This window comes from Erythrolamprus reginae, chromosome 11, assembly GCF_031021105.1.
Source record: "Erythrolamprus reginae isolate rEryReg1 chromosome 11, rEryReg1.hap1, whole genome shotgun sequence".
Classification (NCBI taxonomy): domain Eukaryota; kingdom Metazoa; phylum Chordata; class Lepidosauria; order Squamata; family Dipsadidae; genus Erythrolamprus; species Erythrolamprus reginae.
In genome coordinates this window covers 19,591,389-19,604,514 of record NC_091960.1, presented here as the reverse complement: position 1 = coordinate 19,604,514, position 13,126 = coordinate 19,591,389, and the positions used below count along the sequence as shown (strand labels likewise).

The following is a 13,126-nucleotide window of genomic DNA, read 5'->3' as shown; positions in this document are numbered from 1 at the left end:
AATGCCAATTATACAATCCAGTGCTTATTTCTTTCTTTGACGTGTAGCTCACCCCTCCTCCTTCTTTCCCTTCTCTCGGAGTAAAGCTAGTTCCTTTTCTAGTGCAAAAATTCTCTCCTCCTTCGCAGACTCTTGGCTGGTAGGATCTCCTGTAGATAAATCACGAGTCACATCTCCTGTTCCTTCTCCCACATCAGCTCCAGTTATCTCCTTTGTTGACGTTGCCTGCTGATTTATATTCGGATTTATTCCCAACTGTTGAAGCATTTCCATTCCCTCCTCCAGAGAACTTGCCAGATAAGTTTTGGTACCTTTGAAGACCAGAATCGTAGCTGGGTGTTTCCAAGTAAAACGAACATTGTTCTGAAAAAGCAGGTTCGCAACAGGTCTCATCTGATTTCTTGCCAGCAGCGTTTGAGCAGACAGGTCTTTCAAGACATGGACAGGAGAGCCTTTGTAATGGAGATTAGGAGTTTGTTTAAGCTCTCTAAAAACTTCTGCAACCCTCTGCTCCAAGGCAAATCTTACAACAATGTCTCTTTGATTGCCTAAGTTCCGAGGACCGTAGACCCAATGAGCTCTTTCAAATTCATTCAGATCCACTTTAATTTTGTTTTCTAGGAGCCATTGGTAAATCAGTTGAATTAAATTCTTATTTTCAGCAAAATCCTGCTTAAATTCGCTCAAACGTAAGTTTGATCTTCTTTGCCGGTCTTCTAAATTGTTTATACGCTGCTCTTGTTTTTTTTCTATCTGCTTCAAGTCTCGAGATCCTTGCCTCCTGATCTTTAGATTGGACTTTTAATTCATTCATACCTTTTGTCACGGCTAATTGCATGTCTTTGAGTTGTTGTCCTACATTTGCAAATGCCTGAAGGAGTGTATCCATTTCCCCCCCCAGATCTGGAATAGTCGCCATTTCCCTTTGTCGTTTTTACTCACTTTTTTAACAGTGAAGTTCTGGTCTGTAACTCCTCTTTTTAGCTGATCCCAGCAGGTTTTCCAAGTCTCTTTTAAATTCTCTACCTCTCAGTCCACTTTTCACCTAGTTTGAGAGGGCTGTTAAGGATTAAGATTTGTTTTCTCTAATCACATCTGGAGAGCGTTCCGTGGGAGCGTCTACTCTCGACGCATGCACAAAGTAGTACAGGGTCCGACTCATGAGGGGGGGGCACACACCCGACATGATATTTCTCTCAGAGCAATTGAGCAATGGTCTGAGACTAAGGGGCTTAGATATTCTACCTTTGTCATGGTCAGACCATTTTCTACTACGGCTTGACTTGAAGACTCCAATCCTCCCCCGCAGGGAGGCGGAACCAACTAGGTGGTTCTGCCCCAGACACCTGATGGAACCTGAGAGCTTTCAGACAGCACTTGGGGTTTTACCAGATTCACTCGTACACAGTTTAGCAGAGTCCCTTGCCATGGCCTGGAACAAGGCTGAGACAGAGGCTCTTGACCGGATTGCGCCATTGCAACCTCTCTGTGGCACTAGACCCCAGAGAGCTCCTTGGTTTACCAAGGAACTCTGGGAGTTGAAATGCCAGAAGAGAATCTGGAGAAGTGGTGGAGGGAAATCAAATCTGAGTCTGATTGAACACTTGTAAGAGCTCACATTAAGACTTACAAAGTGGCGCTCAAGGTGGCAAGATGCGTGTATCATGTGCATCAGTGGAATCCCACCCGGCCGCTCTGCTTTGGGTGACCGCTCCCTCCTTAATTGGGGGGGGGGTTGGGGAGCCCTTGCAGAGTAGTGCCAAGGAATTTAACTCCTTTTTCACTGATAACGTCGCTCAGATTCGGACGAGCCTTGACTCCGATTGGATTGCAGTGTCGGCTGACGAGTCAGCCAAGGTAACTGGGTCCCATCCTTTGACGAGTCAGTCAAGGTAACTGGGTCCCATCCTTGTCCACCTGTCTGGGAGCAGTTTGGCCTGGTGACACCTGATGAAGTGGACAAGGCCATTGGAGCTTTGAATTCCGCCACCTGCTGACTGGATCCATGTCCCTCTTGGCTGATATAGGCCAGCAGAGAGGTGAAACAGAGCTGGGTCCAGGAGATTGTTAACACTCCTTTGAGGGGGGTTCCTTCCTGGCTCCGTACAAGGAGGCTCTTGTGCACCCCCTCCTCAAGAAGCCTTCCCTGGCCCAAGCCATGCTTAACAACTATCTTCCAATCTCCAACCTTCCCTTTATAGGGAAGGTTGTTGAGAAGGTGGTGTTGCTCCAGCTCCAGCGGTCCTTGGAAGAAGCCAATTATCTAGGCCCTCAACAGTCAGGATTCAGGCCCAGCTACAGCATGGAAACTGCTTGGGTCACACTGATGGATGATCTCTGGCGGGCCCGGAATAGGGGCTTGTCCTCTGCCCTGGTGCTTCTTGACCTCTCGGCGACTTTCAATACCATCGACCATGGTATCCTTCTGCGCCAGCTGGAGGGTTTGGGAGTGGGAGGCACTGTTCTTCAGTGGTTCTCCTCCTACCTCTCTGGTTGGTTGCAGTTGGTATTAGTGGGGGGGCAGAGATCGACCTCTAGGTCTCTCCCTAGTGGGGTGCCTCAGGGGTTGGTCCTCTCACCCCTGCTATTTAATATCTACACAAAACCACTGGGTGAGATCATACAAGGGCATGGGGTGAGGTATCATCAGTATGCTGATGATACCCAGTTGTACATCTCCACCCTATGTCCAGTCAGTGAAGCAGTGGAAGTGATGTGTCAGTGCCTGAAGGCTGTTAGGGCCTGAATGGGTGTCAACAGGCTCAAACTCAACCCTGACAAAATGGAGTGGCTGTGGGTTTTGCCTCCCAAGGACAATTCCATCTGTCCATCCATTACCCTGGGAGGAGGAGTTATTGACCCCCTCAGAGAGGGTCCACAACTTGGGCATCCTCCTTGATCCATAGCTAACATTAGAGCAACATCTTTCAACTGTGGCGAGGAGGGCATTTGTCCAGGTTCGCCTGGTGCACCAGTTGTGGCCCTATCTAGACAGGGAGTCACTGCTCACAGTCACTCATGCCCTCATCACCTTGAGGTTCAATTACTGCAATGCTTTCTACATGGGGCTACCTTTGAAAAGTGTTCGGAAACTTCAGATCGTGCAGAATGCAGCTGCAAGAGCAATCATGGGCTTTCCTAGAAATGCCCATGTTTCGTCAACACTCCACGGCCTGCACTGGCTGTCGATCAGTTTCTGGTCACAATTCAAAGTGTTGGTTATGACCTATAAAGCCCTACATGGTATCGGACCAGAATACCATCAGGACCACCTTCTGCCGTACGAATCCCAGTGACTGATTAGGTCCCACAGAGTTGGCCTTCTCTGGGTCCCGTCAGCAAAACAATGTCATCTGGCAGTACCCAGGGGAAGAGCCTTCTCTGTGGTGGCCCCGGCCCTCTGGAATCAACTCCCCCTGGAGATTAGGACTGCCCTCACCCTCCTTGCCTTTCGCAAACTCCTGAAAACCCACCTATGTCACCAGGCATGGGGAAATTGATATACCCCTAGCTGTTCCAATTTATGTATGGTTTGTCTGGTTGTATGATTGTTTTTTATAAGGGTTTTTAAATTGTTTTTAATATTGGATTTGTATGTTATGCATTGTTGTTGTGAGCTGCATTGTTGTTGTGAGCTGCCCTCATATCTACTTCATAGAATCTTTTCTGGTTCAGTGATTCCAAAACAAAATTATATCCCCTCCTTAAGATTCTCACCCCGTTCTTCATTTATTGTGCTTTATAGGAAAAGGAATGGGAAGGGGTACCCCACCTTTTGTGTTCTATGTGTCTACTATCTTCCATTTCCCCCCACACCTTCTCCATCTTTCTGTGCTCTATGTGTCCACTACCTTCCATTTTTCCCCACCCCACTCTGATTAATCCCCACACACCTTCTCCATCTTTTTGTGCTCTATGTATTATTTATTATTATTATTATTATTATTATTATTATTATTATTATTATTATTATTATTAATTAGATTTGTATGCCACACCTCTCCAAAGACTCGGGGCGGCTCACAACAATAATAAAAAAAACAGTATAGACAATGGAACAAATCTAATAATAAGAATTATATAAAAAAAACCAGCTGTTAAAAAACCATACAACACATACATACCAAACATAAAATATAAGAGAGCCTGGGGGAGATGTCTTAGTTCCCCCATGCCTGGTGATATAGGTGGGTCTTGAGTAACTTGCGAAAGACAAGGAGGGTGGGGGCTGTTCTAATCTCTGGGGGGAGTTGGTTCCACCACCCCACCCCACTCTGATCAATCCACCTTCTCCCTCTTTCTGTGCTCTATGTGTCCAATACCTTCTATTTCCCCCCACCCTACTCTGATCAATCCCCCACACCTTCCTCTTTTTGTGCTCTATGCGGACAGTAAGAGCCCACAGAGTTGGCCTTCTCCAGGTCCCATCCGCCAAGCAATGTTGGTTGGCAAGACCTCAGGAAAGAGCCTTCTCTGTGGCGGCTCTGATCCTATGGAATCAACTGCCCTACCGATCTTCCAGAAAGCCATTAAGACCTGGCTTTTCTGGCAGGCCTGGAATTATATTGACTGTAGTGTGTGTATGGTTCTTTTACGATATTATTTTATTATATTACTGATATTTATGTATTCTATTTACTATTTGTTAGCTGCTCTGAGTCCATTTTGGAATGAGCGGCATATAAATACAATGAATGAATGAATGAATGAATGAATGAATGAATGAATGAATGAATAAATAAATAAATAAATAAATTGTTTGTTTGTTTGTTTAACTTTTAAGCTGCCCAACTCCTTGCAGACTCTGGGCAGCGTACAGTCATAATAAAACAATACAATATAAAATGCAAAACAGTAAACAATATAACAGACAGTAATAAAATAAATAGTTAAGAACCCCAAAATGTCACATTCAACCAACAAGCATTGGAAACAAGGATGGGCACCTACCCAAAATACAATTATAAAAAAGATTCTTGATTGTGCAGAGCTAGATAAATTGACTATTGAATTGAAGGGAAAAGAAGATTTGGAATACTATAAAACATGGGACCTATTGTATGAAGGAAATAAAGGAAATGAAATTAATATGTTAAACACTAGCATTATTATTAATATTAGGATAGTAAGGACAAATGAATGTAATACTGTATTATATCAATAATACTGTAGAAACAAGTACAGTGATACCTCAAGATACGAACCCCTCGTCTTACGAACAACTCGTGATACGAACCCGGGGTTCAGAAAATTTTTGCCTCTTCTTACGAACTTTTTTCGAGTTACGAATCGGTGTTCGGAGACTGCTGGGAAGCCGCGCGGCTGTTTTGAAAGGTGACAACCGGGCGGCGGGGCTTCCCAGCACCCCCCCGAACCCCAAACCTGGAGGTTCGGCACAAGTTCAGGGTTCGGGGGGGTGCTGGGAAGCCCCCCAGGCCGGCTGCGACCTTTTTAAACAGCCGTGCCGCTTCCCATCTGTCTCCTGAAGCCGAACGGCAAAGCCGAACTTCCGCGTTCGGCTTCAGGAGACAGATGGGAAGCGGCGCGGCTCTTTTAAAAGGTCGCAGCTGGCCTGGGGGGCTTCCCAGCACCCCCCCCCGAACCGGGGTTAGGGGGGTGCTGGGAAGCCCCCCAGGCCGGCTGCAACCTTTTAAAAGAGCCGCGCCGCTTCCCATCTGTCTCCTGAAGCCGAACGGCAAAGCCAAACTTCCGCGTTCGGCTTCAGGAGACAGATGGGAAGCGGCGCGGCTGTTTTAAAAGGTCGCAGCCGGTCTGGGGGGCTTGCCAGCACCCCCCCGAACCCGGGTTCAGGGTTCGGGAGGTTGCTGGGAAGCCCCCCAGCCCGGCGGTCACCTTTTAAAACAGCCGGGCGGCTTTCCAGCAGCCTCCCGAAGCCGAAAAAAACCCGAACTTCCGCGTTCGGCGTTCGGAGGCTGCTGGAAAGTCCTACTTCTCCCCCCCAGCCAAAACCCCAAAGCCTGTTTGCTGCCACACGATTTAGCCAGGACAGGAGCGAAGTGACGTGGAGGAATGGGGAGCTGAAACCGGGCGGTTTCAGCTTTCTATCCCTTCACGTCACTTCGCCGCTAAATCGTGTGGCAGCAAACATGCTTTGGGGTTTTGGCTGGGGGGGAGAAGTAGGACCTTCCTAACTCCCTCCCCCCCAGCCAAACCCCCAAAGTATGTTTGCTGCCACACGATTTAGCGGCGAAGTGACGTGGATGGATGGAAAGCTGAAACCGGGCTGTTTCAGCTTTCCATCCCTTCACATCCCTTCGCCACTAAATCGTGTGGCAGCAAACATGCTTTGGGGATTTGGCTGGGGGGGAGAAGAAGTAGGACCTTCCTAACTCCCTCCCCCCCAGCCAAACCCCCAAAGCATGTTTGCTGCCACACGATTTAGCGGTGAAGTGACGTGGATGGATGGAAAGCTGAAACCGGGCTGTTTCAGCTTTCCATCCCTTCACGTCCCTTCGCCGCTAAATCGTGTGGCAGCAAACATGCTTTGGGGATTTGGCTGGGGGGGAGAAGAAGTAGGACCTTCCTAACTCCCTCCCCCCCAGTCAAACCCCCAAAGCACGTTTGCTGCCACACGATTTAGCGGCGAAGTGACGTGAAGGGATGGAAAGCTGAAACCACCCGGTTTCAGCTCCCCATTCCTCCACGTCACTTCGCTCCTGTCCTGGCTAAATCGTGTGGCAGCAAACAGGCTTTGGGCTTTTGGCTGGGGGGGAGGGAGTTAGGAAGGTCCTACTGCTTCCTCCCCCAGCCAAAAACACAAAGCCAGGCAGCCTCCAGCCGCCAAAGGAGCCTCCTGATTCTCCCTGCTTCTCTGTCCCGCTCATTACCCGTGTCCGGCAGAAGCTGCTGCCCGATTGCTCTTAGCCGGCGGGATGCAAAGTGCTGGGGTGGGGGGGGTGTCCTGACAGCCCCCCCACTCCAATGCGAGCGGCGGGGAGTCACCCATGGCCGGCAGAAGATCGCTCTTGCTGACCTGATGCCTCTCGGTGAAGCCGGGCAAGAGCGATCTTCTGCCGGCCATGGGCGACTCCCCGCCGCTCGCCCATGGCTGGCAGAAGATCGCTCTTGCCCGGCTTCCCTGCGAGGCATCAGGTCAGCATTCTGGGCAGGCGGGCGGCTGGCGAGGATGGGGGAAGCCTCGTGGGGAAGCCGGGCAAGAGCGATCTTCTGCCGGCCATGGGCGAGCGGCAGGGAGTCGCCCATGGCCGGCAGAAGATCGCTCTTGCTGACCTGCTGCCTCGCGGGGAAGCCGGGCAAGAGCGATCTTCTGCCAGCCATGGGCGACTCCCCGCCGCTCGCCCATGGCCGGCAGAAGATCGCTCTTGCCCGGCTTCCCCGCGAGGCAGCAGGTCAGCATCCTCAGCGGGCGAGCGGCGGGTACGCCGGCGGCTGTGGCAGCTGCTGCAAGAGGCTTCCCCACCTCCTCAAAGCAGCCTCCCAAACCCGAACTTTCTCTGAGAAGCCCCGCCGCCCGGCTGTCACCTTTTAAAACAGCCGGGGGGCTTCTCAGCAGCCTCCCAACGCCGAAGCCCCCAGGCTGTTTTAAAAGGTGACAGCCGGGCGGCAGCGGTTTTTTGCAGGGGTTTTTTGTTGTTGCACGGATTAATTGACTTTACATTGTTTCCTATGGGAAACAATGTTCCGTCTTACGAACCTTTCGTCTTACGAACCTCCTCCTTGCACCAATTAAGTTCGTATCATGAGGTATTACTGCATAATATATTTTATTTATTTATTAGATTTTTATGCCACCCCTCTCTGTAGACTTAGATGTTAGATGTTATAATTAAGTTTCTTAGAAATATAAAAGCTATAAAAGCTTTTATAGAGATATAAAAGCTATAATATCAAAAGAAATAGTATCGTAAATAAGCATAAAATAAGAGTCGATATATGTATCGTAAAATGTATTAATGTATGTATAAATGTATGTATAAATGTATGTATAAACTGTATGTTTAGTTTGTGGTGGGGGGTTGTGTTTTTTGTATAATGTTTGTTTATACTTTTACTTTTTCGTATTCTTTTTAAAGATTACATCCAATTAAAAAAAAAAAAAGGAAACGAGTCTGCACTCCAAAACAGCTCCAAACCATTCTCTTTTCTCCCTTGGGTCTTCTAGGGTGGTGACTGATGAATGCTATCCCTTTACCAGCCAGGAAAAGGAGGGCTCCCTTGCCAGTCCATCTTGCATGATGCACACCCGATCCACTGGCAGGGGGAAGAGGCAAGCCATAGCACGTTGCCCCAACTCACACACTGACTCCAATGAGATCTACCAATCCACACCTGCATATCGTCTCTCTTCAGATGTAAGTCGTGCCTTTCTTCTTATTAAATCTACGGAGTCTATGGAGAGGGGTGGCATACAAATCTAATTAATAAATAAATAAAATAACATGCTGGTAAAATTTGGGGGAGAGGGGTCAGGGAAATGGAAATAAGATCATATATTGCTATTCAATTTAAGTAGAGCAGTGGTCAGCCAATCAAATGCCTTTATTATAATCTTTGACCAATCTTTACAATAAGAAGAGTATCATAAAAAAGCGAACTAATTTTACATCTTCTTCGTACACTTTCTCTTCATCCTTCTGTCGGCAATCCAATCATACCACTTTTCTCATATTATACATAATAATCTCAATCTTTTTGTCGTTAAGTTCTATTGTTAATTTGTCCATCTCCGGGCATTCATTTTTTTTTAATTATCAAACTCTCAGTGGGTGTGTTTGAATTTTGCCAACATTGTGCATAAGCAATCCTAGTTGCAGTTGTAATTAGAAAATATTGTAAGTTAATGTACAAAATGTATCAGTACAAAAGTAATGTAGGTAAAAGGCTGTAGATCTGCTTAAGACACTATTGTGATATATGGAAAGCAAAAGATGTGATAAAGACAAAATGTGAACTAGTTTACACCAACAATTTGCTAATGGAGAAAGAAAAATTAATAGGAATAAAACAACATCTCTAATTAAAGGTTTTGCCAACAGCAGTGTTTATTCTTAGTTTTTAGCGAAACTGGACCATAGTGAATAGGTTATCTTAACAATGACAGTGTTAGCTTAACAACTGTGATAGTTATTTAACAACCACCGCTATTGCTTAAAAAACACAATAATCACTTTACAACCATGGTGTTCACTTAATGACTGCCTCAAAAAAGATAGTAAACTCAGACGGGGGGGGGGGACACAGTGGGGTAACGAAAATGGAGCTCCACCCCAGAGTACCCAATTTGCACTAAAAGATGTTGAAAGAAAATCAGGGCATCCTGCATAAGCCACACCTACAGTGTGGTAGTAAAATTTTTGGTAGCCCTTCACTGGGTAAGTCACATGCTTTATGACCATCACAAATTTCGACTGTGATGGGCAGGTTCCATTTATGGTCCTATGTTGAGGGCTACCTGTAGTCAGTAGCTTAACTCCATTAAGATTGGGATGCACCAGGCTCTATTTTGGTAGGACAATTAGCTACTTAAACCCAGCAAAGCAAGGGACTCTGCAATGCCCCTTAACTAACTTTTTGTATATCTGAAAATCTGTGATGAAATTTTTGGGAGAAAAGTGAAGGTTAAGGGAGTCCTTGGTAATCTCCTTTATTAAATAATATCAGCATTATTACATATTGATTTTCAGTTTAACCAAGCACTCCCTAAATTTGGAGTATTATAGCACGCATCAATCTTCTGACTCTAATCATAGGGGCTGCTGATGAGGATGATGGCCACTGGGAAGCATCAAGAAAAATATGTTAATAGGGTCAACCTGGCCAGAACATAAGGTCTTCATGTAGAGAGAAGTCATGAGAAATAAATACCGTAATTGCTTTTGATTCTCTGGTGATCTAACGTCTGTTGTTTGTTTGTAGGAGAAGGAGATCATGAAGGAGTTAATGGAAAATGGACCTGTGCAAGGTGAGGCGGGCTCTCTGAAATCACCCAGCAGGGTGGAAAGTCACATAAGGGAGAAATGATTTGTGTTGAAAGACAGTGGCTGAATTGCCCCTTTACTAGTGGCCAATATCTGCTACTATTTTTTTAAAAATGATTTATTTCAAGAGTACTAAGAATCCAGATATTGCTATATAAATAATCTTGCAATGCCAGTGAGCATGATTACATATCGATTTTCAGTTCAACCAAGCACTCCCTAAATTTGGAGTATTATAGCACGCATCGATCTTCTGACTCTAATCATAGGGGCTGATGATGAGAATGATGGCCATTGGTAAGCATCAATATAGAAAAATATGTTAATAGAGTCCTCGGAGAAGGGTGGCATACAAGTCTAATAAATTATCATTATCATTATCATTATCATGATGAGCCAGGGTGGCACAGCAGGTAGAGTGCTGTACTGCAGGCCACTGAAGCTGACTGTAGATCAGTGGTTCAAATCTCATCACCGGCTCAAGGTTGACTCAGCCTTCCATCCTTCTGAGGTAGGTAAAATGAGGACCCGGATTGTGGGGACAATATGCTGGCTCTGTTAAAAAGGGCTATTGCTAACATGTTGTAAGCTGCCCCGAGTCTGAGGAGAAGGGTGGTATAAAAATTGAATGAATGAATGAATGAATGAATGAATGAATGAATGAATGAATGAATAAATAAATAAATAAATAAATAAATAAATAAATAAATAATCTCCCTCACAAAAACTTAGGAAGGTTGCCAGAAAGAAAATCAGAAGGTCTCTGCCCTAATGTTCACTAGAACATAATGGTTTTAAATTGGAAATAATCCAGTTGCTGGAATCTATTGGCTTCATCTCAATAAATCTTGCTAAAGAGAACTCCGTGAGAATTGTGCATGGAAAGAATCTAATAATTTTTTATTTATTTAACCTATTTATTTCCATACAGACATTCTAATTTTCTTTGTAACAGCCTGCTTATGATTTGGTGAACTTATGCTCACTTATAATGGAAAAGTTTGCAGCTAGCTATTTACACAGCGGCCTCTCAAATCTTAAGCTTCTTAGAAAGCAACAATCCACTTTTCTGTTCTCCAGAAGGCAAAAGGAAATATCCTTGAATTGGTCTATAACAGCAAACCAAAAAGACAACATAATATAAAATAAATGAAGGAGTCAAAAGATATCTCTTTTTTTTAATGGAGCCATTCTTAGCCATTCCATTCTTTTAATGGAGCCATTCTCATCACAGGCTATCATTGGATTCCCACAACATGCTGAAGCCTGAACCTGGCTGAACAAAGGTAGGGTTGTTGGACTGTGAACAGTAGCTGTGTTCACAGACTATGTAGTGAACAAAGAAAATGAATCATGTGGATCTGATTCATACAGCAAGTTGAAATGCAAGGTTGCTTCTCAAAATTCATTCAATAACAAACCTTTCACCTGGTCTAGCTGTAATTTTTTTTCCGATATGAAAGAATAAATTATTTTGGCTGAAGAGTCAAACATGACTTTGCTGGAAGCCATAAGGAGGGTCGGAAACACAGTAAAGTTCCCACTCTAGTTTTCACAAGCACAATTATTACAAAAACTGGCAAGAACTGGTGGTGCTGGCCTGTCCACATTTAACCAGATTATTTAATTTAAGTTTCATTCAAGTGTGGAAAGCTTACATCTTTTTTAGCTTGGTCCAGCTTAGCAATTTATGTGAATATAGCCTTTATGAATGTTTCCCTTTAAACCACAAAGCTTCTTCCACACCACTTTTAAGCAGGCTGGGAAAGAAAGTGGTGGCACCTAGCAAGGCTCGGTTGGGCTCAAAATTAACCAGGATTTAACTGCTTATCATTTCAGTAGGAAATGGTAAATACCAGAGCAGTCTACCAAGGAAATGCCAAGGAAGCCAAAAGAACAAAAACTCCAGGAAGAAAGGAATAAGAAAACATTTCTGTACTGTTATTAAAAACTTGTATGGACTTGCACAGGAGGTCGCCAGAAAAGGAAAAAGAGCAACACTATGTCTGGACAGTAATTTGCAGCCTTAGTAATCAGGACCAACAATGAATCAGGAAACAGTCCAGACATGCTTCCAAAATCTCTCAAGGTTAAATACCACTAGCATTATGGCAACTCAAAAGGAAATTGGGGAAACAAACTTAATGTTGGGTTCAGATACTGAAGAGGCAGGAGACTGGCAGTGAGACTACAGCTCTTGATTGGTTATAGTGAGCAAACATCAGCCCCTGGCTGCTTTTGGCAGGGGTTTAAATAGGGAGTGAAAACTTCCCGGCTTCTCAGGTCATAACACTTTCAAACCTGCTGGATGCCCAAAGCTGTTTCTTGCATGCTATTTTAATACTTTCAGGTTGGAACAGTCCCAATATTTCTGTGATCCTCCCCTCTGTGCCTCTTCCTTAAGTGGCCATCCTTAACTTTCCAAGATTGAGTTCTTATGAGTTGAACTGTTGAATGTTGAAGAGCACAGGGCCCAGGACTGAACCCTGTGGTACCTCACTGCCTACGTTCTTCCATGAGGTTCAGTCCTGGGCCCTGTGCTCTTCAACATTTTCATCAACGACTTGGACGAGGGAATAGAAGGGCAACTGATCAAATTCGCAGACAACACCAAGCTGGCGGGGGTAGCCAATACCCTAGAAGACAGGCTCAAATTACAGAAAGGCCTAGACAGCATAGTTCCCTCTAAGCTGAGCAGTGAGCAATCGTTCACTTAAAAATCATCATCAACTCAGAGTTTTCCAAACCTGCCCAGAAGCCGAGAGGGAAAGAGTGAGAGGGAAGGAGAGAAAGAGGAAGAGAGGAAGAGAGAGAAAAAGATAGAAAAAAGAGAGGAAGGAAAAGAAAAAGAATGGGAGTAAGGAAGAGAGAAAGAAAATCACAGTCGGTGTTAGTGGGGGGTCAGAGGTCGGCTCCGAGGTCTCTCCCTTGTGGGGTGCCTCAGGGGTCGGTCCTCTCCCCCCTGCTATTTAACATCTACATGAAACCGCTGGGTGAGATCATCCAAAGACATGGGGTGAGGTATCATCAATATGCTGATGATACCCAGCTCTACATCTCCACCCCATGCCCAGTCAACGAAGCGGTGGAAGTGATGTGCCGGTGCCTGGAGGCTGTTGGGGCCTGGATGGGTGTCAACAGACTCAAACTCAACCCGGATAAGACGG

At 45.4% G+C, this 13,126-nt stretch overlaps 1 protein-coding gene across 1 annotated transcript in view; it reads left to right on the top strand.

The window, feature by feature from the left end:
• Positions 1-13,126, top strand: part of LOC139174261 (tubulointerstitial nephritis antigen-like) — a 199,327-nt gene that overhangs the window by 131,173 nt on the left and 55,028 nt on the right. The window contains exons 8-9 of the mRNA XM_070764525.1: positions 8,144-8,333; positions 9,898-9,943. Coding sequence (XP_070620626.1) covers positions 8,144-8,333; positions 9,898-9,943 — 236 coding nt within the window. The remainder of the gene's footprint in view (positions 1-8,143; positions 8,334-9,897; positions 9,944-13,126) is intronic.